Here is a 24,216-nt window from a genome sequence, read left to right on the forward strand (position 1 = left end):
CCCCCCCCACCACCACCACCCACCACCCTTTCACCTCTACTGCTACACACATTCCAAACAAGCTGTTCATGGATAATTTAACTGACTTGTGGAAGCCTTTACATGACTCCACAATGTGCGCTTACCGTAAACCACTTTGACGAAATATATGAATTGACCACTTATAAACAAACCTACGTAAAGGCCTTCTAATGACTTTCAAATGATAGAGGGCGATAAGAGTGTTCACGTTTACGAAACCCAAGCCGAAACCAGACAGACAGGTTTTGTTGAGTCGGGGGTGGAGGGAGTGGGAGTATACCAAATACGTTCCTCACTTCCGTTTTGCGGCGATCTCAGAACATAAGCATGACGATTCACGTCAACGGGTCACGTGCGGAATTCTGAAGAAATCACCGATAGTGGATTCAAGATCAAGGAAGACGAGATTAAAAGGGTTCCGATCGCATGTTCTAGTTCTCTTATCTTTGTACCATTCTAACGTTCAGCCAGCAGGAATTAAGTCAAGTCTTGACAGGTTTCATCACATTAAAAGACAAAGGCCCCACAATGGCAGAACAATGAGGACGTCAGCCCTTCAGAAGTATTGGTGTTGTCTTGTCAACAGGGTCATGCTGAGTAAAGCAAACAGAAATGTGAAAATGAAGGGGGGGGGGGAGATGAAGGTATGTGAAAAGCTCCAAGGAAAGTACACAATCATGAGGGCATTGTCTCAACATGAAACAAACGGGCGACTCTGAAGGGGTGTCAAAAGACACATCAACATGTGATATGAAAAAGGTGGTTCACAAGTAGTCCACCCACACTCCTCCCCCACCTCAATTTGCTTTGTTTCCTTCTCCCAAAATAGCAATTTTGACACACTATAAAATACATAGCGGAGCAATATTACTCCTACTGTATGGTTGAAAGAGAATTTCTCCGATTTTTGCCCACTACCTTATGAAATGCAGAGTCACTGTCGTCTTGAAAACATAGCATAATAATTAAACCATGAGGTCCAAACATTTGAACCCACACCGGTGCAATGGCAAGTCGCTAAAATGTATCCTTATTTCAAACCATTCTTTCCTCCTTTGGCATGTCCCACACACTGCCCTGCTAACTACAGTGTGTGTAATACTACAAGTGTTTTATTTTTATTGTCCACAACAAGTTATTTGATAAATGACTAATTTTGATCATGTATCTTCATGATCCCATTGAACATTTTGCACGTAATCCCTGAAATTGGTGTCCACCCTGTCATAAGGCACTCTCTGGCGATGTTTACCATCAGCATTTTGTCTTTCTGAAACCGGTGGCTCGTTGCGGAGTAAATATCTGCACTTACTTTGGTATGTTTCGCAATTTTCATCATATCGTGTGTCGTTCACTCCGAAATATCAATAGAAAGAATAACCTTTCAGAAATTCAAAGTACATTCGCAAAAGAGCACGCAGTCGGCTTGCTAACTAAATCATGTTGCTAACAGTAGGTCATACGATGCTAATATGAGAAAAAGAAAAAAATGTTCACCCAGTCATTGGCCACCATGTTGACGAGCTCAAATACTTTGCTGTTTGCATATATTGTCGGCTTGTAGTTAATGTATTAATAAGTGTGGGATCTTGACCAATATATATTTCCAAGAGTGTACCATCTACTTAAAACAACTCAGAAATGTTTGGTATGAAAAGGGGAAGTCTCAAAGGCTGCTTGTGGTGACATTGACTCATATGAAAAAAGTTGTGAATAAAGCCGAGATACTTACGTTCCGACTGTTCAGGTGTAAGAACCAGAACAGTGACTTTGGTCGAGTCCGACTGACCAATGGTGTCCGTGACCGTCAATTGGAATTTGTACATTCCCGACGTCAGATTGGACACAATAATCTGGTCATCGAAGCTGGTTTTCTACATGAAAACAAAAACTTGGTTACCATTTGGATGCATCACTTCCTGAGAACTCAACAGCCAATTAACACTGCCTCACCTCTATCACAGCATAGGGATACTTGGTAAGCATTTGCCACAAATAGGACACAATCCCTTCGTCGTCTTTGCTCTCCAAGCCGTTCAGCGTCACGCTGTCTTGAGGCTGGACCACGCGGTCCTGGCCTCCATTGGCCACTGGTGGACGGTCGGTTTCTTCTGGAGTGAGACAGCATGGTAACAATTTTATTCCACAACCACCGAGCGCACACAGATTCCAATTCAACCCTCTTCCGAGCTCATACCACAACACATTCACATGTGAAATCAATCTGCGGTAGATGAGAAACGAAAAGTACGGCGGCGGCCGTAAGGCTTGGGCATGTGTCAACATGCTGAAATGGAGGTTTCTAGCCTAGTTATGTGGCCTTACGTGTCGTGAGTGCAAACAGAGTGGGACTGGAATGGGAAGCGGGAAGAGGGGAAGAATAAAAAATAAAAAGCTGCGCAACTTAATGTTGAGGAGAGAGGTGTACATTTAATGACCTCCAAATTAATTGCCTATTTCTCTGTTGCCAAAAGATGAGAAACTCTTGGACGCAGATGTCATTTCAAGTCATTCACAGATGAGATGTGTGTCTCGGTTTTTTTCATATTTGTTGAAAAATAACACTAGCGACTTCATTGTATCTCACAAAGTAATACAATGGATTCAAAGTAGTCCATGTTTCATTTTCAGTCCATCACTTGGATCCCGTGGGTTTATTAACAGCATCTGAGATCTCAAATTATTATTATTATTTTTTTTTTAAGCAGAGTGATTTTAAGGGTGAAAGTAGAAAATTCAGGGGCACACACTGTAATCGACTTATGTATTTATATGTTCACTCATTTTTATTATGTTGCTGATAAATGGGGTCAAGTGTGGACCAGGGGTTTGTCAGGAACAAAAACATTCAATCATCATGATAATAATATAAAGATTTAAAAAAAAAACTGAAAATTCAATGGTCACGAATGTGTGAGTGGATGAAAAATTTACTTGTACTGTCTCAAACTATCAGGGCAAAATGTCAGCATTTAGGGGCAGCCTGGAGCCCTGCCAGTACCTGCAACATGACCACTATTAAAATACAGTAGCGTAGTAGGCCTAAGTCTTGGTGAAAATGGTACGTAAATAAATGCTTGATGATGATAAATCTCACGCATCAAATGCACTTTATTTTAACAAGTATAATAAATCTGAAATGAAACCAAATTGTAAACACAAAAGTCACTGTCCTAAAGCATTTTGAAGCTATCTGCAACTTCCCTTGACTTTGTTTCCGACAACTTTATTGCAAAACAGCGTAGGCAGTAGATGTTTCAAGTGTTGGTTCTCAACTGTTGTCACCCTGGGAATTGAGTTTTTTTTTTATCATTGCCAAGTCATGACCCACTTTTGCAGAAGTTACCAACAATAAACAACATACAATGTTCAACAGCATACCCATTGAAAACATAGAAATAACATTTTTAAACATATCTTCTCAAGCTTACGTGTGCAAAGTGCAGCTGAGAGTCACTGATTTAGAGCATGAAAGAAAATGATATTAACATTTTGTTGAAGGTGAATAATCGAGAGGAGTTGTGATCGATTCAAAAATATTAATGACCCGTGTGTGTGTGTGTGTGTGTGTGTGTGTGTGTGTGTTGATGGTCTTACTTGGTGGGAGATCTACTTCGAGGTAGCTCTCGTAGACAGAGTCCAGGATGTAGTTGTAGTAACCTTTCTTCCTTACAAAGCGACAGGCGTATTTCTTCTTGTAGAGGCAGTTAAAGAGGAAGCAGGATTTGATGGAGTTCTCCTCAGCACCCCCCTGCATGAAGGCCACATTGCACTTTTCCTCCTTGCAGCAGGCCGCCACGCAGTCTCTGGAGCGGTCCAGTTTGGGGGACGAGATGAACATGGCCCCGTCCTTCACGGACTCGTCGACGTCCAACACAAAATCTTCGCGGCCTTTCTTAAATTTGGCCAAACACTCCTCACCTGTCTCCTGACTGAAGGCGCACGCCAAAAATACCAGTAGCAACACCAGCGGCCACCAACCCATAATTATTACAACAATTAAAAAAAAAAAACTCCTACAATTCAAAATCGGATTCCTAGCGCCACCTGTAACGAAACCGAGGCCAATAATTAACTTCAAATGTCTTCCTGGGCACTTTCCTCGAAGGGTGAACACAAACGTGTTCGTGTTACCTTCTGAGGCCGCGAAGGGTGAACACAAACGTGTTCGTGTTACCTTCTCACTCAACACGCGCACACACACGCAAAACCTAACAGAAGAAAGAACATCCACGAAGAGTAAAGTCCTGCCGAGGCACTCTCGCCGTCGGTGACACTTTGGGGACTGGAAGACTCCAACGTTTGATCACGACAAAGAACTGGCGTGTGACGACACTCCAAGTGACTCAATCTGCACTCACCTGGTTGAGAGAGACAGGAAGTGAAATTCCACTCGTGAGCATACCACGCCCTTTCACTGCCTCTCTCTCTCTCTCTCTCTCTCTCTCTCTCTCTCTCTCTCTCTCTCTCTCTCTCTCTCTCTCTCTCTCTCTCTCTCTCTCTCTCTCTCTCTCTCTCCCTCTCTCTCTCTCTCTCTCTCTCTCTCTTTTTGGGCTTTGGAGAACTTTTACACGTTGTTGTGGAATTCCCAGTGTGATCATGGGTGTATCCCCCCCCCCCAAGAGTTTTCCTTTCCCCGTTAACATCTATTTTGTTTCCAATCTTTTTGTTTATTGCGTAGGACGAAAAGTACTCAATTTGGTCAGTGGATAGCAGTGTAGGATCACCACCAATTCAGCATGTGTTACCCGTGGCTGTAGTTTAGTATAGCTGATGCCCACAGCCATTTCCTCATAGTTGAGAACTGGCGTTCTTTTAACAACCGCCACTGTTTCCGTTGTTTTAAAACTCTAACCTGTGTTTCAACTAAATCTATATCTGTTACTTCGTTCTGCATTCCATTACCTGTAACAGTTGCATGTCAATAAACGTGACGATTTCGAATTGTAATCCCACTAAATCAAACTGAATCGAATAGTTTCATTTAAACGGGAAGTCAAGTAAAAAATTTACTTTACGATGTCTTCTATGATGCCCCACTAATCAAAACACATTCTTTTGATTAATATTGCGTTTGTGTAATATAAATTAGGCAGCAAAATATATTTGTTTTTATCGATTTTCACGATACCATGTTGAGACAGTTGGGGTGGAATAAATATACTGAATTGTTTGTTTAAGCACACCATGTCTCTATTAAGTGCAGTTCTTGTTAAAAAAATTGAAAATTGGCATTTTATGGATGGTAATGTGTAACTTTGTGTAGAAAGTCATTTATTGACATTTTTATTGTTTGCATATTGGCTATTTCTTGCAAACAATCAGATATAAGTATTGCACACGTAAGAGTAAAATGCCTTTAATTTCTTTTTCATTTTTATTTTTTCTTTGTGTTTGTTTAGTCCTACAGTATCTTACAGTTGTTTGTGAATAACAGCCCCGGGCGCATTTTCCACTTTATTCCGAAAGGTGGCAATACTGCCTCACCTTCTAAAAAGAATAGCTTATTCGTGTAAAATGTCATTTTGTCGCGCTTCTTCGTTAAAATGTCAAAATACACGTGGCACGTTATTTCACACATCATGACTGATTTTTGAGCTGACTCAGACTGAGTCATGATTGACATCATCACGCGAAACTACTCGGGAGAAACCGGAAGTTGGCATGGGAACTGTGACGCCCTCAATGATCAATGTGCTGCATTGACTCCGGCAGGGGTGCCCTCGAGAGCCCTTATCCAGACTGTTTTCGATGTCTCCCTCCTCCAACACGCCCGATTCAAATATTAGCTCATCAGCTTGAGCTTTGCAGATGCCTGATGACGGTCCCGATTACTTAAATCAAGTGTGTTGGAGGAGCGAAACAGGCAACCTTTGCACCCCTGGCCTACAGTATAATGAATGTATATCATGAAGGTTGTGTTGACGATCCCTGTTGTAAAGACGATGTAATTCAAGCTCGTTCACTAGGTCTGCTTTCATCTCCAGTGTACATGGGTGAGGTGAGCAGGCTGTCGGCACATCTGTGGTCCTTAACGGTGCAGAACTAAGTAGCATAATAACAGATGGATGAATTTGTGTGGCTGGAAAGGTGAGCGGCTAAAGGCTCTTAATAATTCAGCAGCATGTGTGGCCATGGCTGATTAGAGTCCCTACCAGCAGAACCTTTTTAATCACAATGGAATGGGATCATTGGAAACTTTTGGGAACTGTATGGTAACACAATGTATTATTGACCTTTGATTAGGTGCTATGTGACGTGACTAATATATTAATTTTGAAACAAATAGGGCTGGTGTTTTGTCGATCCTTTTTCACTTTTTGACATAAAGTAAAATGTCCATCCATCCTCACAAGGGTCACGGGGCGTGCTGGAGCCTATCCCAGCTCTCTTCGGGCAATAGGCGGGGGGCACCCTGAACCGGTTGTCAGCCAATCGCAGGGAACACAAAGACGAAAAACCACCCACGCTCACACTCACACCTAGGGACAATTTTTGAGTGTTCAATCAGCCTGCCATGCATATTTTTGCAATGTGGGAGGAAACCGGAGTACCCGGAGAAAACCCACACAGGCACGGGGAGAACATGCAAACTCCACACACAGGAAGGCCGGAGCTGGAATCGAACCCGGTACCTCTGCACTGTGAGGTCAACGCGCTGCCACCGGGCCGCCTAAAGTAAAATATCGTAAAATAGTAAATGGCTGGTCAGATATATTAATCAATGGAAACCATTCCAATCCATAATTCCCATTGTATTACAGCACTTTGATGCAGGAGCGGTTGTGGAGAAAGTGTTCCAGAAATGAAGTTGCATTGAGTATCCGTATTATTGGTTGCCAGCCAATTGTTTTTTTATTCAATGTCTTTTGTGGTTTATTCTTTCCCTAATGGAAGAGCACTAACCTTTACGTCTCCAGATTTTATAACCATCACCCATAAAAGCTCTTTGTTATATTTTGTTGCTGTTATTAATGGCATTGTAACCGAGGAGGCCCATTTGACTTCAAAGATGAGTAAACATTAAGCAACGGAAAAATCATTATCACGATCGAGGAACACAAAAAGAATCACTTTTATACTCAAATACTGTGCTGTAAAATAGAACAAAATGACAGATTATAAGAGGAAAAAAAATTGTAATGTCAATGTTGACACTTTTTCAGACACAGTTTGTTGCCCTTTGCTGATTTACAGGCATCTCCTTTCCTGATTAGTCTTTGTACAGTGTGTTTTTTTTTTTTTATGGCTGTAACTGACCTATGCTCTTCCACTACATATCACACTCACTCACACACACACACAAACAGGCGTATCTCCTTACATCAGCCTCATAGTGTAGGCAGTGGGTGTTGCAAGAGGAGGCGAGAAGGAGAGCTTCACAAAGAAAGAGAGAGAGGGACAAACAGTGTGAGTCAGAGTCAGCGTTACAGAAAAGGCAGACATTGAATACTAGACCAGTGCACGGAGATCGAGTGGGCCAGAGCCTTCTTCGCCCGCTTGCGTGTGTGCGTGCGCGTGGCAAAAGAGAGCTTGGTGCGTTTCCACGGGGTCTCCTGAGGCCGTGGCAACCATGGCGTCAGAGGCAAACACCCAGTCCAGAGTGATGTTCGAGCCCACGGGGAAAGTCGACGAGCCAGGGCCCCGCAAGCTTGGCAAACTGACCGTCAAGTACAACCGCAAGGACCTGCAGAGGAGACTGGACATTGAGGAGTGGATAGACGAACAACTGCACCTGCTCTTGGACTGTGAGGTAGGGGGAGGACACACAAGCGCATACACACTCGTAGCAGTGGAGGCAGGGACTCGATATCCATCATCATTTGACATTCACTGATAAGAAGGAGAAAAGCGAGGGAGATTGCTTCATACATTCACTGAGCTAACTGCACTTTCAGCTGTTGTTCGATGTTGCAGCAAGAATAAATTGACAGAATATCAATTCGAACCGGAACACTCAGACAAAAATCCAAAGCTGCCCTGTGCATGTACAGTACAGTGCAGCAACACAATCCACATCAACAGCACTCCCGCAACGTGTGACACAATCCAATTCTGTCACTGGCTGCACACTGATTTGCATTGGATTCTCTCAAGGGGAAACCATGGCAACAGATGTCTCATCTCCCACGTGAGGCGGCTCGGCACGGTGGGAAGGGGGATGTCCATTGGCTAGCACGGGATGACGGTGCAGATTAATGACAACATCACCGAGGCAGACACTGGCACATGATGTGCTGCGAAATGACGAGAGCATGTGCACACCTTTATCCAATTGACTAGTCATCAGACAATTATATTCCTCAGAGCAAATTCGGACAGGGACAGAAAACACATTTATTGGCATGATGATGATAAGGGATAGGACCGTTAAGGTTACATTTATGTACCGCAAACACATTTATTGGCATGATGAAGGAGATGACAAGGGATAGGACCGTTAAGGTTACATTTATGTACCGGTATTTCTTTCCGGGCGGCACGGTGGTCGACTGGTTAGCACCTCAGCTTCACAGTGCAGAGGTCCAGGGTTCGATTCTGTCTCCGGCCTTCCTGTGTGGAGTTTGCACGTTCTCCCCGGGCCTGCGTGGTTTTTCTGTGGGTACTCCGGTTTCTTCCCACATTCCAAACACATGCATGGCAGGTTAATGGAACACTCAATATTTCTTACAGCGAATCATCATTATGTTGGGATGTTTACATCATATAAAAAAACTTGGCACAGCCCGTCTATGTGCACAGGATTATGGCTGGAGTTCAGAATACATTTTGCATTGCCTCAAGGGAGGCGTTCTCTGTTGGTTGGAGTTTGCCGCTTGGATGCTTTTACCAGCGGTCCTTTGCATTGCTATTTAAATTATTTAACCACATCTCGAATTTATGCAAGCGCTGCCTTGGCCAGCTTCTTTGCAAACTTCACACCTTAGGAGAAATAGTAAACCTCCTAGAAGGTGTGAGCAGTAGAAATGGAAATGTCTGGCGGCATTTAAGCTTGTTTATGTAGGCTGTCATCATTTAACCCCCTCACATTCATAAAGTGAGTAAATTAATAATCGTAATTGACATATAAATGCTGGGGGATGCTGACAAATAAAGCTTTCTTCCTCAAACCACTATCTGTGTCCACATCTGCTTTTATTTCCTTGTGTTATTTCATTCCTCCTTATAAAGTGAATTCTAGTGAAATTATGTTACCCACTCAGTGTATGATTATATTAATACATTCATATTGGTTGTGTTTGCATTAATCATGTTGTAAGGGGCTCTGATAGTCCTTGAAACTCTAACAGGAAATGGAAAAAAAAATAGTCTGATAAGTCGAAATTGTGTTGGCATTTTCATTGACATTTTTATTTCCTGGGCACAGTTTCCTTATTATCAAGGCAGTAAAAACATCGCGTGTCTCGGTGGCGTTTTGTTTTGTGTTCCTTTAGACTGAAGGCTTTCAGGATTATCCGCTATGGACCATGATCATCGGTGATAATGAACAAGTCTGTCTAAAGTGAAATGATTCCTTGAGACCAAGTAAAACAAACAAGTGAACGGTATTTAATGACTCAAGTATAAACCCCAATTCCAATAAAATTGGGAAGCAGTGTAAAATGTAAGAAAAAACTGAATACAACGATTTACAAATCCTTTTTGACTCTTTTTGAATACACAACAAAGACAAGTTTAATTCATGTTAAACCTCTGTTTGTTTTTTCTTTTGCAAATATTCACTCATTTTCAATTTGATACCAGCAATACGCTCTTTAAAAAAAAAGCTGCAACAGGGCGTGTTTATCACTTTGTTGCATCGTGTATCCTTTTAAAAATTTCAATAATTGTTTGGGAACTGAACCCATTAATTGTCCAATTCAAATTCAGTTGCTCAACAATAAAGGGTCTCCGTTGGTATCTTTTACGCCAGTATACCGTATATTACGCCACACATTCTCAACGGGAGACAGGTCTGGACTGCTGGCAAGCCAGTATAGTACTCTTGTCATGACGCCACACTGTTGTAACATGTGGAGAATGTGGTTTGGCATTGTTTTGCTGAACATAGCAGGGACGTCCTTCAAAAATATGTTTGTTGGATGGCAGCATATGTTTCCCCGAAATCTGTTTGCAACTTTCAACATTGATGGTTGCATCACAGATGCAAAAGTTACCCATGCCGACAGGCAAAGGGACAAAACACCAGACAAGAGAGAATCCAATTGCTTATGTTGACTGCATCTGCGTTGGTTCAGAAACCAACGCAGCGACTTTGAAATTCATAAATTCCTATAATAGCTCCGACATTCATTTTATTGCTTTCGGCTGCCAAAAGTGTGACTAAGATGCTATTCAGAGGCCTCATTAAAGTGCAAGATCTTTTACGCTGCAGGTAAATCAGCCATGTTGTGCAGTACGAATCGCAGATATTGAAGTGCTGTCGGAGGGTCACAGAAAAGTAAATATTTTATTCTCCTTGCACACACAGAGGCTGAGTTTACATTCACTGCACTTTGAGGAATTATCCTTATTCACAAGCTGCTCAACCAATACTAACCCGCTGCTTATCGTGACCAAAGAATGTCAAGAGAGTAAAAGATGAAGACAGAGCACTTCCACTGAATGTTTTAAATGAGCTGCAGTCGCTTCTTGTGAGAATCTCTTGAAAGGCTTTCCACCATTGAAAGCTACATTGCATGCAGAGCTGCAGCAATGGATTATGGCAGACCAAAAGTAAATTGTCAACCATGTTAAAGTACATGAAAAAAAAAATGCAATAAATCGCAACCAGAGTTAGCCGGTGAAAATACAAACTCAACCCTAAATGGAAATAAGCATTATGAGCCAAAGTAACAAAAACAAACAAATTAAAAAAAAAAAAAAGTCCTGCAGAGCTTCGCAGAATAACACGGGGTCCACCCTGGCAACATGCATCAATTAGATGGCGCACGGGGGACCTGGCGAGAGGGTCCATCCACTCCACCACTCAGCACTTCACATTGATTAGCTCTCTCATCATCCAGAGAACCGTCCAAGCCCAATCTTCCCCCGGCAATGAAACCTTCCCAACCGGAAAATATTCCCCAGCAAAATCAAAACTACCCTGTCAAATATGAGCGCTCATCTGCTGAGTCCGAAAATTCTGTTGGTCAAGTTTCCTCCCAGGACACTCTACAGTGCTGCAAAGTCATACATTTCTGAAGATGACACATTTGTGATATGTCTTTTATAGCCTCAATCGGCAGTTATTTAAAAAAAAAAAGTGATAGTCACTACATTCATGACTTGGGTGAGTGGAAACACTGACGCTCTATTTTTACAATATTTTCCATCCCACTGACTGCTCGGTGGCGTGGAGAGTAATTTCACTGGGATTTAGGATGGGATGTGTCCTGTGAGCTTTTCTGTCATTCGCATGTGAGTACAGTAATTGAGGGATAGGGAAGAGGAATGCAGAAACAACTTGTGGTTTATTTAATGTTTTATTTTGGCTCTTGCAGGAAGAAGACATCCCAGAGTTGGAGATTGACATCGATGAGCTCTTGGAGCTGTCAGATGAGGGTCAAAGAATGCGAGTACAGGTAAATCATTGTGTGTTGACAACGTTTTAGAATAGGATTACTGTACAAGGAAAATGGCTTGAACACATACTTTAGTGTCCAATATTTAGGCACATGGGTCATGTTAACAATTTTCCCCCCTTTGCCTCAAGGTTATTAACGTCATGAAAACTATTGAAGTAACTTAAACTAAAATTGAAAAAAAAAACATTCAGTAACAAAAAAACAAAACAAAAAAAAAGAGTGAGTGCCCTTTTGCGTGTGGCCCAGGAGCATGACATGAGAGGCCAAATTTAACTAGTTCAAAACCAGATAAAAATGATATTGGCTTGAAAGAAAACCTCTTTGCAGTGTGCTATGTATATGTGAGTACATTTGTTCGCAAGAGATTGCTGAATGTCGTGGTACTCCATTGTTTCATATTGAAGCACTTGGTACCCGAGCACCAATCACTTAGCGCTCAAGTCCAAAAATATTTAAAAAATAATTATTGTTACACTCGAACAGCTTTATTTCATACAAAGACATTTAGTTGAATATCTGCTACAAATTACCTGGACTCGTAGCTTACTCGGTCATCATAGAATAAACAAATAATTTTTTACTAAACAAATGTCCACTTTGTATTTTACAGTGAACCTATTGAACTTCGGTTGAACTTACTAAAATCGTTCCAGTGGAAGCACTGTACTGGTATACATTGCGTCATTGGAGGTACCTTGTTGACACTGAATGAAATGAGCGTGATGTAATTTTTTTCTGCCGACGTATTTTCACATTAAGGAGAGCGAAGGGCTCGCCTGTACTATAACCCGCTCTTCACCCCAATAAAAGGCTGTTTTGTCGGATACAAGTCGAACAATCTATTTTCTCTTGATTTAACGTGTTTGATGGTGCTGAGGTGAGGCTACTCAAGTTCCTCCAACCCAAACTCCACCTGGCCCACCAATGATTGATTGATGAAACAAGTTTCCCATCACTTTTGACTGCATAATGTAGAAACGTGTTTTCCGTACTTTTCTTTTGCTGCTTTCAGGAGTTATTGCAGGAATGCAGGAAGCCAATAGAGGTGAGAAGTTGTCATCGTTCTTCTACTTGCTTGACATTGCATGCAGTCGATCATATCCGGTCAGAGGTGTTGTGTTCAAATGTCATCTTGCGCCTTTGTGTGACATTTGCCTCTCCTCACCATGCCAATGGCATGAAGACACACCGGCTTGAATGCGAGTTTGAATGTTTGTATGTGACCTGAAGTCAGCGGTCCCCAACCTTTTTTGCCCCACGGACCGGTTTAATGTCAGACAATATTTTCACGGACCGGCCTTTAAGGTGTGATGGATAAATAGAACAAAACAATATGATATGACCCGCATGAAAACTGTGGTATTTTCGAAACATAATAATACACACGAATCATGACACGAGGAACGTCCTATCTGGCCGCAACGCTCTCTGGTCGCTATCGTCACGTTTAAACGTGCTTTCAAAATAAGATACACCGCAAATACAAAGTGCATGAAAAATACGACTCACCATCGCCCCATATAATGCAGAGTGGGCTTCGTGCGTGGGAATCTCCCGTTGTGATAAATCTGTATTTTAAGTCGGACTCCTGATACTGCGTCAAGAGTGACAAACTGTAGACGGATGTAACGGAGAGTCCGGTAATTTTTCAAAATAAAACATCTATTAGCTTCCGAAATAAATAAAACAGAAGTAATGTAAGTTATTTATTCTTTCTGTGTGGCCCGGTACCAAATGACCCACGGACCGGTGTCGGTCTGCGGCCCGGGGCTTGGGGACCACTGCTGTAAGTGACTGGCAACCGATCCAGGGCGCATCCCACTTCTCACCTTAACTCAGTTTAGATATGCTTGAGCTCATCTACTCATTCCCCCAAACAGCTGTACAACATGAATGTGTATATGATACGCTTATGTTTGAAAGTTCATAATTCGAGAAAAATATATCACCGGAGTTCTGAGCTTCCTTGTGCATGTTTCTTAGGATTTTGTGAACGCGCTGCTCTACAGGATAAAGGGACTACGTAAAATGTCAGGACCCTTGAAGAAGTAGCTCCAGGTCAAATGAAGAATTGAGACAATGGATTCGAATCGGCTCCAATTCCCAATATGTTTACTATTTGAATGCCTGTATGTGCGGTTCACATCCTCAGGGGTCTTTTTCCCCTCCTCCTTCCCAGGTCAGCCTCAGTTGGACACCACAGCAGTCAGTCGAATCCATTGATTTCCTTTGAATATGTGGACTGTCGTAACATCGTCTCCCACACAATGCCCACGTAACAATAGCTGTAATATTACCCGATATTTTAAATCATATGTAAGCCTGTCATTTTTCCTTTGCTTGTTAATGTACATATTCCTTCATATATGTGTGCTGTATGACAATAAAATGAGACATTTTCAATACTAAGAGTCACACTTCATTGAACAAAAAAAATGTTTATTCCACACACACACACTTTCAATAAATTCCCCCTCATAAAAATGACTTAATGACTCAGAATATAATTTCCAGAAAGCAATTTTCTGACATTCATCTTTCAGCGCGGCGCAGGAAGCCAAAGGGGATGTTGACATGTCAAGTTTAGGAGTAAACACAGCAAAAAATCATCGGCAGGAAGGTCCATTAGGTATGCATCCATTATCCTCTCCCATTTCCTGTCTTGTGTACGACATAACCAGAAAAGGCAAACACATTAACGACCTCCATACAAAGCTTAATGGAGCCCCCGGAGGAGCGTGATGATGGCGCCTCCTCAGTCGGGTAGACATTGATGTGTCTTGATGAGACTACACTCTGCTGTTCTGTCACACATGAGGGTCTTTTGGCTCCATCAGGTTCCATTACAGTAATTTGCTTGGATCGCCCCCATTTCCACTATCGAGGCCATCAGACTCTTCACTTGTGACCTCTCCGACAGACTGACACATTTCTGCAAAGTGCTTATACCGACTGCAAAAGTACAACAAAAATAGATCTCAGCGTCTCTCGAAGACACCCCGCAGCAGCCACTGTAATGAAATTAAAGTGCAAGCAGAAGCGGGGCGATGCTGTGATGTTCGACACACATCCAAACCTAATTACAGGAGTGGCTGAGACGCCTGCCAAAGGAAAACAAAACCTGCCCTAATCCTTTTATACGGACTCTGTGGATCTTTTGTCAGTCTAGTGTTGACAGTCTGCGATTCTAAATCATTCCAAAAGAGCTCATGATTGCTTTTTGTTTGCGATGTCAACATTTAAAAATCCCCAAATTGCAGAGTAGAACATGACAAAAAATGTTTTTTGATCCTGAGGCGGCGCAGACTTTGCTTAAAATAGCCAATAACTCAAGACTTATTTCTCTTTTGACAAATTATGAAAAACATTGCGTTAATTATTCATACATCACATATTGTTCGACATGCAGTAGTGTTTCAATCCGGTTTCGCGCTGTTGATCAGGCCGCCATCATCGGTGCAGTTTCGCCATCAGGACTTCCTTTTCTTTTTCGGTGCAGTGTAATTGGTGGTGCGATGCTCCTCCCTGTCATATTTATCGTGTCCTTCCCTGCGAATGTCAAAAAAAAAAAAAGAGTGTGGATGGATAATTCATAACACTAAATACTTTATAAGCATGATGCTCGGCAATATGGCAACAGCTTGCCTCTACTTTATCTGGGTCATCGTCTGCATTCACAGTCGCATGGATCATTTGGGAGCACAGGAGAGCCACCGTCAAAGTGAAATCCAAACAAATTCACGTTAAGACTACCTGAAGCAGCGATTGCAGTACAGGTCTCCGTCACAGGAGTGGCAGCGTAAGGTGGCGTCACGGTTACAGATGCAACACCATGGAAGTTCGTCGTCATCACTGTCTGATGGCGGATCAGCTGATCTTACAGCTGCTGGTGGAGTCCTGCTCTTGGTTGCCGGAGCTTGAGTCTGTCAGACGGATCAAAAACAATGATCATTTGTAAGCGATGATCACTAACAGCTCAGAAATACTCGAAAAGTATTCATTGTTTCATACAGGCTTCTTGGCAGACTTTTCCTTCTCTGTGTTTTGGGGTCCACTGTGTTCTGGAGGTATGTTGTAGCCACTGGCCTCATCTAGCGCAGCTTCTTCTGACAGCTGCAACAACAGACACACATGAATCGTACACGCAGTATGTAAGCGTGTAACGCCTGACATGAAATCACAAAATCCATACCCGTGTATCAAATGAGAGCGGCACTGTCATCCACACACATGCCACCATACCTGCTTTAAAACCCTTTTTATGGCTTCGTCCTCCGTCTCCTCATCACTGTCGGGATGTTTGTAATCTTCCATCTTCACTGGAAAGGACATACTTTTTAAAAATAAAAAATAAAAATCTGTTGCATCTTATTTCCTAACGTTAAGACTGACAATAAGAGTTCATGTGTGGCTTTCTTGCAGCGAATAACGCTGCTGTGATTGACTGATTATGTGTCGAACCTTTGTCGGGGTCCTGGCCTTTCAGCTGTGCGAGCCTCTTGGCCATGTTGTGGAATTGTTCTGTGAAATGATGATCCTTCTTCAGCTCCTGATTGGCCTCTTCAAGCAAACGTGACGCCTCAGTTTCAAGCTGCCTCCTTGGGTCTTGGTTGTCATCCATATTGTCCTGTAGTGTCCTATCCTCTCCTTTGTTAAGATCATTCATGTGCCCACCGTCGCCTGATAAGACAATTTTGAAATAAATCGTAGTTTCGCAGGGTGATCGCGGCATGGTCGTGAGGTGTCAAGTCAATATTTTAATAATTTTGGACTGGATTTATTCTTCAAAGCATTGATATTAATTACCGGTAGTGCAATTGCAATGCCTTCATTTTAATGAGGTTAGCGCACAGTCCCAGCCAGGACTCCATTTGCACAGTCTAAAGACGCTAAATATGAAGTAATCAGGGCAATCTATCGTATTTATATTATGAATAAACAGGGGCAGAACCGGTTCTGACAGGGCCACCACAAACTGACTCGTGGCGGCCCCTTAAATGTCGAGCCCTATGTTAAAACTGTTTCATAAAGGGTGTTTCCTTACTGTAGCCAGGATCTGCAAGCTGATGGTCAATGGTAACCTCCTCTGTCATCTGAGTAAGAAGATCATTGGCTTGCTCGGTCTGAGTCCTGTTGTCTGGAGGCTGGCGGACCTGTAAAGAGGAACACAATGAGACACACTGAACAGGTATGTGATGAAAACAAGACCAGTGTTGCTACAGTTACCTTGAGAAAGTAACTTACTTTACTGATCACTCGCTTAAAAATGACAACTGGTTTGGAAAGAGGAACAGAATGAGACACACTGAACAGGTATGTGATGAGAACAAGACCAGTGTTGCTCCAGTTACCTTGAGAAAGTAACTTAATTACTGATCACTCGCTTAAAAATGACAACTGGTTTGGCCAATTCTTTATTGCAAGTGAATTTTTACAGTTATGTTTAACGATGAAGTTGTTAGGCTGCTCGTGACTCAAATGGCAGCCATTACTGGATCGTAAGTGAGGTGTTACTGGCATCACTAAACATGACATGCATGTTAGGGTTGTGCTCACAGGTGGGGGAGCTTGAGAAGGAGGAGTTTGACCCTTCAAAGCTGCTAATCGGTCTTCCATCTCCTGGGAAGAAGGCACAGGCTTGCTGGGAACTTTAAGGGCAGCGAGCCGAGTCTCAAGTTCTTGTTCAGATGGAATAGACTCTGTGCAGGAGGTAAAAGCAGCATCAGCAAGTGATATAACTGTCACATAAATTGTTCTTGTTTGTAAATAAGAAATGATAATACTTGGCGCAGAGTCTTCTTTCAGCTTTTGAAGCCTTTCAGCAATTGTCTGATCTTCCTTACTTAGGCCTTTCGGAGGGGGAAGACTTGCCAGAGAATGTATACTGCCTCCATGTGGTTGTGTCTTCTGTCCTTGTTTGGCTTCAAATGCAGCAACTCGCCTGTTGAGCAATGTTGTTTTCTTTTACGAATGCACCATTTCGAGAAACATTAGGTTTACAAACGTGATGCTAAACTCACTTTTTGTAGTTTTCAGGGGGAGACCATCTTCCAGCATCGTTTGAAGTATTCCCGCTGTAAACATATTATAGTGGTGCAGAATCAGAAGAGGTTTACTGCCTGAATTGTTCACTAATCACGTGCAATTGGTATTATTTTTTTAACCAGATCTACCTTGTAAGATTACCATGGCATTGCTTGCAGACCTTTTGCTGGGTGTTACCATAACGTGGGACCACCGCGTTATAAGTCAAGCAGCTGGCGCAGAAGGATCGTCCACAGCTTTTACAACCCAACTAGGAGAAAATAAATAAATAAAAGCACATTCGTACATTAAATCCTCGAAAGAAATGTGATACAGTATTGAGGCATAATGACCCGCGCGAGACCGAAACACCTTACCTCCTTTTTGAAGACACCGAACTTGGCGGTGCAACAATAACAACGGTTATCCATTCCTATGGGTATGTAAGGATAAGTTACACATTGATTAAGCTAATATAATGCAAGACGGCACAACTTCAAAGTCAATAGGAATCCGGCGTCAAGCCTCCCTTCGCGACCAAAACAGGAAAACATCCGGAAGCTGTCGTGTTACGTCATAACCGGTTTGTAATTCCTCCAATGAAATTTCCTCCAAGCAAACAGCGCTCCTCGTTCAAAACGAAGCTTGCTGCTGCACTGCTGTCAACAACGGAGAAGCTTGATCTTTGACACACACAAGGCATTTTGTGAGTGACAACCAAGCGATTATTTCACGTAACGTGTGTACCGTTGTCGGGGGTGCATTAAATGCAACCCTTTTTTTTCAACATGAATTGTAAGGTCTCGAGGTAACGAGAATTTTACCTCGCTAACGCGTTAGCCTCCACGTTATGCGGTCGAGAGCAAAAGCGACATTTGCTCTTCAGTTTTAATTGGATTGTCCTGCAAGGTACCATGGTTTATTGCATCATGTTAAATCGTCACATTAATGTTTTGTTGTTCATTAATCTAACAACGGAGCATTTGTTTGATACGCAGTTACGTAATGTTGTGTTACGAGTGGTTAATTCCTGGAATACCGCCCTCAGTTGTGTGTGTTTTCTACAAAGTAAGCAAACCCTCATTGTTTGGATCTTAAGTTAAACAGATAAATATATACTTTATTCATCCACGAAGGAAATGTACTGTTCTGTGGAGTAATTATATCCACGTTTCCTATTTAATTAATGTTGTTGTCGTTTATAAAATGCAACAAACGATTTCGACACGCTTGGTCTTCCATAATAACCAAGTGTTATACAGTCAATACTATAGGAAAAACACTGCCCCCCCCACACACGCATATACATCCGTACGCGCGCACACGAAACCCTCTCAGCAAGATTTCTTCCAAGCATTAACATACTTCAACCGCAACATTTTTTCTCTTTCCGGATAATGAAAAAAAAAAAAAACACGATGCGTGCTTCTTGGGTCCTTCAGTCGTAACGTGTACGTAAACACAATTTTTAATTGACATTTTAAATGTCCCAAATAATTAACTTTATAAAAGGAAGCATTAAATGGCATTGCTCAGTTGGTGCACGTCTGTTGCCAAGTGCCTCATGGTCGTTTCCTGCTTTGGGTAAAAAAGCGACCGTGGCAAAATATTGCATACACATATCTGAGGTCATACTGTATCTCGAACAAGTTGTTAAATTAGCACCTTGTGTTTGACAATGTTCAGTCTGATTGTCTTCCACTAGCCTCCTTTCAGGTTCTGACCAGGTTGTCTGTTTCTTAGCTGCAATTGAAGTCTCTGGTCGCTTTTTTTGAAAAATTGTCATAAAGTGGCTGGAAAAAAATGGCTAAACGTATATGTATGTATAACTATAGCTAGCCACCAAATAGCTAAGTTGCTAATACGTATTGCCTGTGCTTTTGTAAACTAGCGCCTCTCTGTTTGCTGCCATGCCATTTGTGCAGAAAATGCAGCTCTTGACTGTCTTCATCTTTCTGCTCAGCTGCTTTCCATAATGGCAGAAGGGGAGGATGTGGAATGGGAGCTGTGCAAAGAAAACATTCAACCTCTGAGACGTGGAAGAAACATGTCAGCCTTGCTTCAGGCACTCAGTCAAAGCAAAGATGGCCTCAGCCCTGCCATCCTCCAACAGAGACAGTATGAACGCTTTGAATAAAACATGACCGTGCATATTTTAATCATTGTAAAATGATGATAATGTTTGTGAATGTGCTGTATTTTTTTCCCTTAGGGCTTTTGAGTCTGAATTGCGGCTGTACAACGGAGATGATCCACTTGATGTTTGGGATCGGTAAGCGTAAATAATAGTACAGTCGAGATGTGAACACTTTTAATGCTGCCCATGTGGTTGTGTGTTCAACAGGTACATCAAATGGTCAGAGCAAATGTTTCCTCGGGGAGGAAAAGAGAGCAACCTGAGCACACTGTTGGAGCAAGCCGTGACACGATATACAGACGAAAAGAAATATCACGACGATCCTCGCTACGTGGACCTCTGGATCAAATATGTGCGTTTTTTGATATTTCACACCAAGCTGTCTCCTTAACATTTTCAAACCTAATATCGGGCTGGTGTCTGTTAGGCACAGCATTGCTTGCAGCGCTTGGACATTTACAGGTACATGAAGGCCCAAGGAATAGGGATCACCCAGGCGTCCTTCTACATCGCCTGGGCTGAGGAGCTTGAGAATGGTGGCAACTTCCTCAAAGCCGATTTGATCTTCCAAGAAGGACTTCGTATGCTTGCCCAGCCTCTTGACAGACTACAGCAGTTTCATAGGTGGGCATTCATCCACTACTTTATGAAGTACACACTTTAATCACGTGCTGGGCTACTGTTGATTGAGATGTCTCAGCTCCTCTCCGTTAAATAAAGCGGCATTAATGTTGGTCCCTCTTCAAATTAAAGAACGAATGACTGTGAGTATTGTGCTATTATCTTTCTATGTATGTTGCTGTACCGTTTGTGTTCGTTGTTTAATAAAGGGCACTGCAACGTAAAGGCTCATTAGCGGTAGCAATAAGCTAGCACGCTGAAAGGCTAAGCTATGTTTGTTTTAAATACACGAGATGTACCTTTCATTCTTTTATGTGTAGTTTCACAAAAAAATTAGACTAGGAGTGGAAATAAACCGCTTGAAGCATCTTTTTTTTAAATTGATCTCGAAGTGCTACTTATTCTGCAGTGATCGGGCTGGTGTCTGTTAGGCACAGCATTGCTTGCAGCGCTTGGACATTTACAGGTACATGAAGGCCCAAGGAATAGGGATCACCCAGGCGTCCTTCTACATCGCCTGGGCTGAGGAGCTTGAGAATGGTGGCAACTTCCTCAAAGCCGATTTGATCTTCCAAGAAGGACTTCGTATGCTTGCCCAGCCTCTTGACAGACTACAGCAGTTTCATAGGTGGGCATTCATCCACTACTTTATGAAGTACACACTTTAATCACGTGCTGGGCTACTGTTGATTGAGATGTCTCAGCTCCTCTCCGTTAAATAAAGCGGCATTAATGTTGGTCCCTCTTCAAATTAAAGAACGAATGACTGTGAGTATTGTGCTATTATCTTTCTATGTATGTTGCTGTACCGTTTGTGTTCGTTGTTTAATAAAGGGCACTGCAACGTAAAGGCTCATTAGCGGTAGCAATAAGCTAGCACGCTGAAAGGCTAAGCTATGTTTGTTTTAAATACACGAGATGTACCTTTCATTCTTTTATGTGTAGTTTCACAAAAAAATTAGACTAGGAGTGGAAATAAACCGCTTGAAGCATCTTTTTTTTAAATTGATCTCGAAGTGCTACTTATTCTGCAGTGGGTTGAGTTGAGTCCATTGCCATTGTGTTTTTTTTTTTTGTGTTGTGTAGAACAGTGTTTCAATCCTTTTGATTTTGATTATTTTTTTTAAATCAGAAAATCTGTTAGACAAGGGTGTGTTCGTTTTCCACCATAAATGAACTGCCTCTAATCCTAATGTTCTTTGTTATTAGGTTGCTGCAGGCTCGCGCGTCTCGGCAAGCGATGAATAAAGTCGATGACAGTGACAGTGACGACGAGACCAAACAGCCTGAGCGAGTTTCGCTTGCCGAGCTCAAAACGCGAGGGAAAAAGGCCGCCGTGCCTATCGTCCGAACTGGAGCTGCAATTAAATGTAAGCATAAAAATAAAGACCGCGCTCAAAGGCAGTGTGTAGAATTTTTCGTGGGGCAAGAAAGTGTTTAAATGTCTATATGTGTGTAGCTGTCTCAAGGGGCCTGAGTTTACGTGCCGCTCCAGTGGAAGAACGCAGCAGTCAGAGCAGCAACAGTAAAGTGGTGATCTTTGATGAAAACAAAGCAAGCGCCGTTCCTTCGGAACCGAAATTCGAGCCTTGGTTGGCTCCTCCTCCTGCGAGGGCAAAGGAAAATGAGAAAGCGGTGGAAAAATGGTGCGACGTGAAGGTGGGATCAAATGCTAATTCCTTTTAATATATGTTTTGTATACACTGTCATGATTTTTGTTGACATTTCTTTCCATTTTTTTGGACATCCAAGATGCGCCAGAAGTCCAAATTTGGAAACGCACTGATGGCTGCACCTCCTCCAAAGCCCACTTTCCAACCATTTGTTGACGAGTCGGATGAGACACCGAAAATGTGAGTGATCCAATGACCTGCATGTTAAGCAAACGCTTTTTAAGACTGTCACATTGTTTTCGACCAAATGGCAAATGGAAAAGAGACAAATTATTGGTTTTGTTGTCCTTGTGGATCATGTTTTTCTTCTTGACCGTTGCGAGTCAGCTTTTCCCGTTTCCTCTGTGGTGTGCGACCTCTCGCTCAGGACACCGTGCAAGATCATCCCGACAGTGAACAACATTTTGTCAGCACGCAAGCCCTGCAGAGACGACACTCCTCTGAAAAGGCTGCTGGAGCACCAACGTCAACAGAAAGAAGGCGAAACGAGCAAAGACCCGGAAAAGAGCATGTACTGTAAAGAGCTGCTCTTCAGCGGCACCACCGAATTCAGCTTGGAGGAACTGCGTGCCGAGCTTTACATCAAGAAGAAGAATTCGCAGGCGGCCGTTTGCCCTGGCGAGCCGGCGACCGACACCGAGACGAAATAAAAAGGCAAATCGTGTTCATCGTGTACTCTCCACTTTTAAAACATGTTCCAATGAATCAAAATCTGCCAATACTTGTTGCAGGTCTCGTGAAAAGCCTTTCTGGGTGCTGGTCATGTGGTACTAGCCCCAACCTTTTTTTTTTTTTTTTGGTGCCAATTGACCAAACCGGAACCCATCAGCTGCCTCCTAAGTCCACATCGGCCAACAAGGCTACAGCTTCAGCTTGAGGGCATATCTTACCACTGGTAAAGTACTGTACTGTATTAGAACGATCTGCAAATGCAGTGCTGCTCTCCATGCCTAATGTCGGAGCTTCTCTTGATGGTGTTGAGCAAAGATGGTCTTTCTTGCCTTTGTAAAGGCAAAATTATGATACGGTTCGTGTATTGGATTGCGGTGGAAAAATGTTGTCAGGTTGTGTCCCATAGGTTTTGATTTTTCACTTTGATTTTAGGGTTTGTCTCTTGTGTTTGTGACCGTTGTTTAGGTTCCAGCTCATGCAGATTTTGTCACAACACTGAACTAACAAAAACACCCCAAGATTATTTTACTGTTATCGGGTAATGTAAATTCTTCTCCATCCTGCATGCGCTTCTATATCAGCTTCTCTTTGACCAATAGTGATTTTTTTTCCCGACATCCTTTTTTTTCCCCACTACAGTTCTGAATTTACAAAAAAGTGGGGTGCTAAACCGTCCTCAATAAAACACTTCAAATGTTTTGTGTGTCATTAATGCATCATTAGGGATGGCCAGAATAACGACGTATTAATTCAGTTCAATATTGGGATTGATTATTCATTCGCGAACAATCAGAATAGACGTCACTACTTCAGCAGAGGTGCTGTCGAGTTCGTAGTTTGTGGTTGAAAGCAAGAAAAAACATCAGCTCTGGGAAACTGAGCTCCATCCACCAAGACTTCCAAGGCAGCATTAATCTGCGCGACACAGCCAAGGAAAGGAAATTGAAATTTCGACACATTCTGAGACAGACTTTATCAAACCATTAAAAAAAAACAACAAAAAAAAAAAAACATTAAATTTGTTGTTAATTTTCCTCTTAGTTGATCAAAGTAATGTAGTACAATGCCCATCTAGACCAAATTCTCTTCCATAGTTTTGGATTCTCTGATGTCTAAGTTTTTTTCTGTTTAAATGCGTTTTTTTCAATGTCTTGAATTTGTAAACAAAAATCATTTATTTTTCACTAATGAAACGTTCGGTGTGAACGTGCATATGAACTGGTTGGGTTCGGTACTCAACTAACAAGGTTAAGAATCACTGCTCTAGAGTCTCTTGGTTTAAAGATACTATTACAGCCCTCTGGCTTGACATTATGCGTTCGTCCAACCGCGGTTTAGCCAGCTGACTAAAGTAGCGCTAATCTACAGAGACGATGGGATCTCCTCAACGCACACGCACACACGCAGAAACAGTTTGCAAAGTAGATCTCGAGGAATGACAGTAGGATTAGGTGGTCAGCTCATTAGCAAGTCAAATCCTCCCATTACAACGCCTGGCCTT

General features: G+C 42.3%; 4 protein-coding genes across 6 annotated transcripts; 2 read left to right on the forward strand and 2 right to left on the reverse strand.

The window, feature by feature from the left end:
* Positions 1-1,349: 1,349 nt before the first annotated feature.
* Positions 1,350-4,816, reverse strand: LOC109515991 (kunitz-type protease inhibitor 1-like). Its single transcript, XM_019870136.1, has 5 exons — positions 4,770-4,816; positions 4,383-4,492; positions 3,619-4,068; positions 1,975-2,132; positions 1,350-1,895 (listed from the first exon to the last, which is right to left on the reverse strand). The coding sequence occupies exons 1-5, from the start codon at positions 4,814-4,816 to the stop codon at positions 1,647-1,649; spliced, it is 1,014 nt and encodes a 337-aa protein (XP_019725695.1). The 3' UTR covers positions 1,350-1,646.
* Positions 4,817-7,253: 2,437 nt separating this feature from the next.
* On the forward strand, positions 7,254-13,997 carry ppp1r14d (protein phosphatase 1 regulatory inhibitor subunit 14D). Its single transcript, XM_019870262.1, has 4 exons — positions 7,254-7,774; positions 11,505-11,585; positions 12,601-12,633; positions 13,572-13,997. The coding sequence occupies exons 1-4, from the start codon at positions 7,595-7,597 to the stop codon at positions 13,638-13,640; spliced, it is 363 nt and encodes a 120-aa protein (XP_019725821.1). The 5' UTR covers positions 7,254-7,594; the 3' UTR covers positions 13,641-13,997.
* A 9-nt stretch (positions 13,998-14,006) lies between these two features.
* zfyve19 (zinc finger, FYVE domain containing 19) lies at positions 14,007-18,143 on the reverse strand. The gene is made up of 11 exons (XM_019870261.1): positions 17,990-18,143; positions 17,762-17,883; positions 17,609-17,662; positions 17,372-17,529; positions 17,145-17,287; positions 16,633-16,741; positions 16,050-16,268; positions 15,831-15,907; positions 15,600-15,701; positions 15,342-15,511; positions 14,007-15,137 (listed from the first exon to the last, which is right to left on the reverse strand). Exons 1-11 carry the CDS (start codon positions 18,041-18,043, stop codon positions 15,059-15,061), a joined length of 1,287 nt encoding a protein of 428 aa, XP_019725820.1. The 5' UTR covers positions 18,044-18,143; the 3' UTR covers positions 14,007-15,058.
* A 61-nt stretch (positions 18,144-18,204) lies between these two features.
* Positions 18,205-22,919, forward strand: bub1bb (BUB1 mitotic checkpoint serine/threonine kinase Bb). 3 transcript variants are annotated; one of them, XM_019870258.1, is made up of 10 exons: positions 18,205-18,318; positions 19,576-19,730; positions 19,825-19,884; positions 19,957-20,101; positions 20,177-20,373; positions 21,580-21,740; positions 21,830-22,029; positions 22,123-22,223; positions 22,411-22,697; positions 22,775-22,919. In XM_019870258.1, the coding sequence occupies exons 2-9, from the start codon at positions 19,588-19,590 to the stop codon at positions 22,691-22,693; spliced, it is 1,290 nt and encodes a 429-aa protein (XP_019725817.1). In that variant the 5' UTR covers positions 18,205-18,318; positions 19,576-19,587; the 3' UTR covers positions 22,694-22,697; positions 22,775-22,919. The 3 variants fall into 3 exon arrangements, with proteins under 3 accessions (XP_019725817.1, XP_019725816.1, XP_019725818.1); XM_019870257.1 differs by lacking the exon at positions 22,775-22,919 and having other exon boundaries at positions 22,411-22,716; XM_019870259.1 differs by lacking the exons at positions 18,205-18,318; positions 22,775-22,919 and adding an exon at positions 18,363-18,521 and having other exon boundaries at positions 22,411-22,716.
* Positions 22,920-24,216: the final 1,297 nt, after the last annotated feature.

Source organism: Hippocampus comes, unplaced genomic scaffold (genome assembly GCF_001891065.2).
Source record: "Hippocampus comes isolate QL1 unplaced genomic scaffold, H_comes_QL1_v1.1 scaffold43, whole genome shotgun sequence".
NCBI lineage: Eukaryota > Metazoa > Chordata > Actinopteri > Syngnathiformes > Syngnathidae > Hippocampus > Hippocampus comes.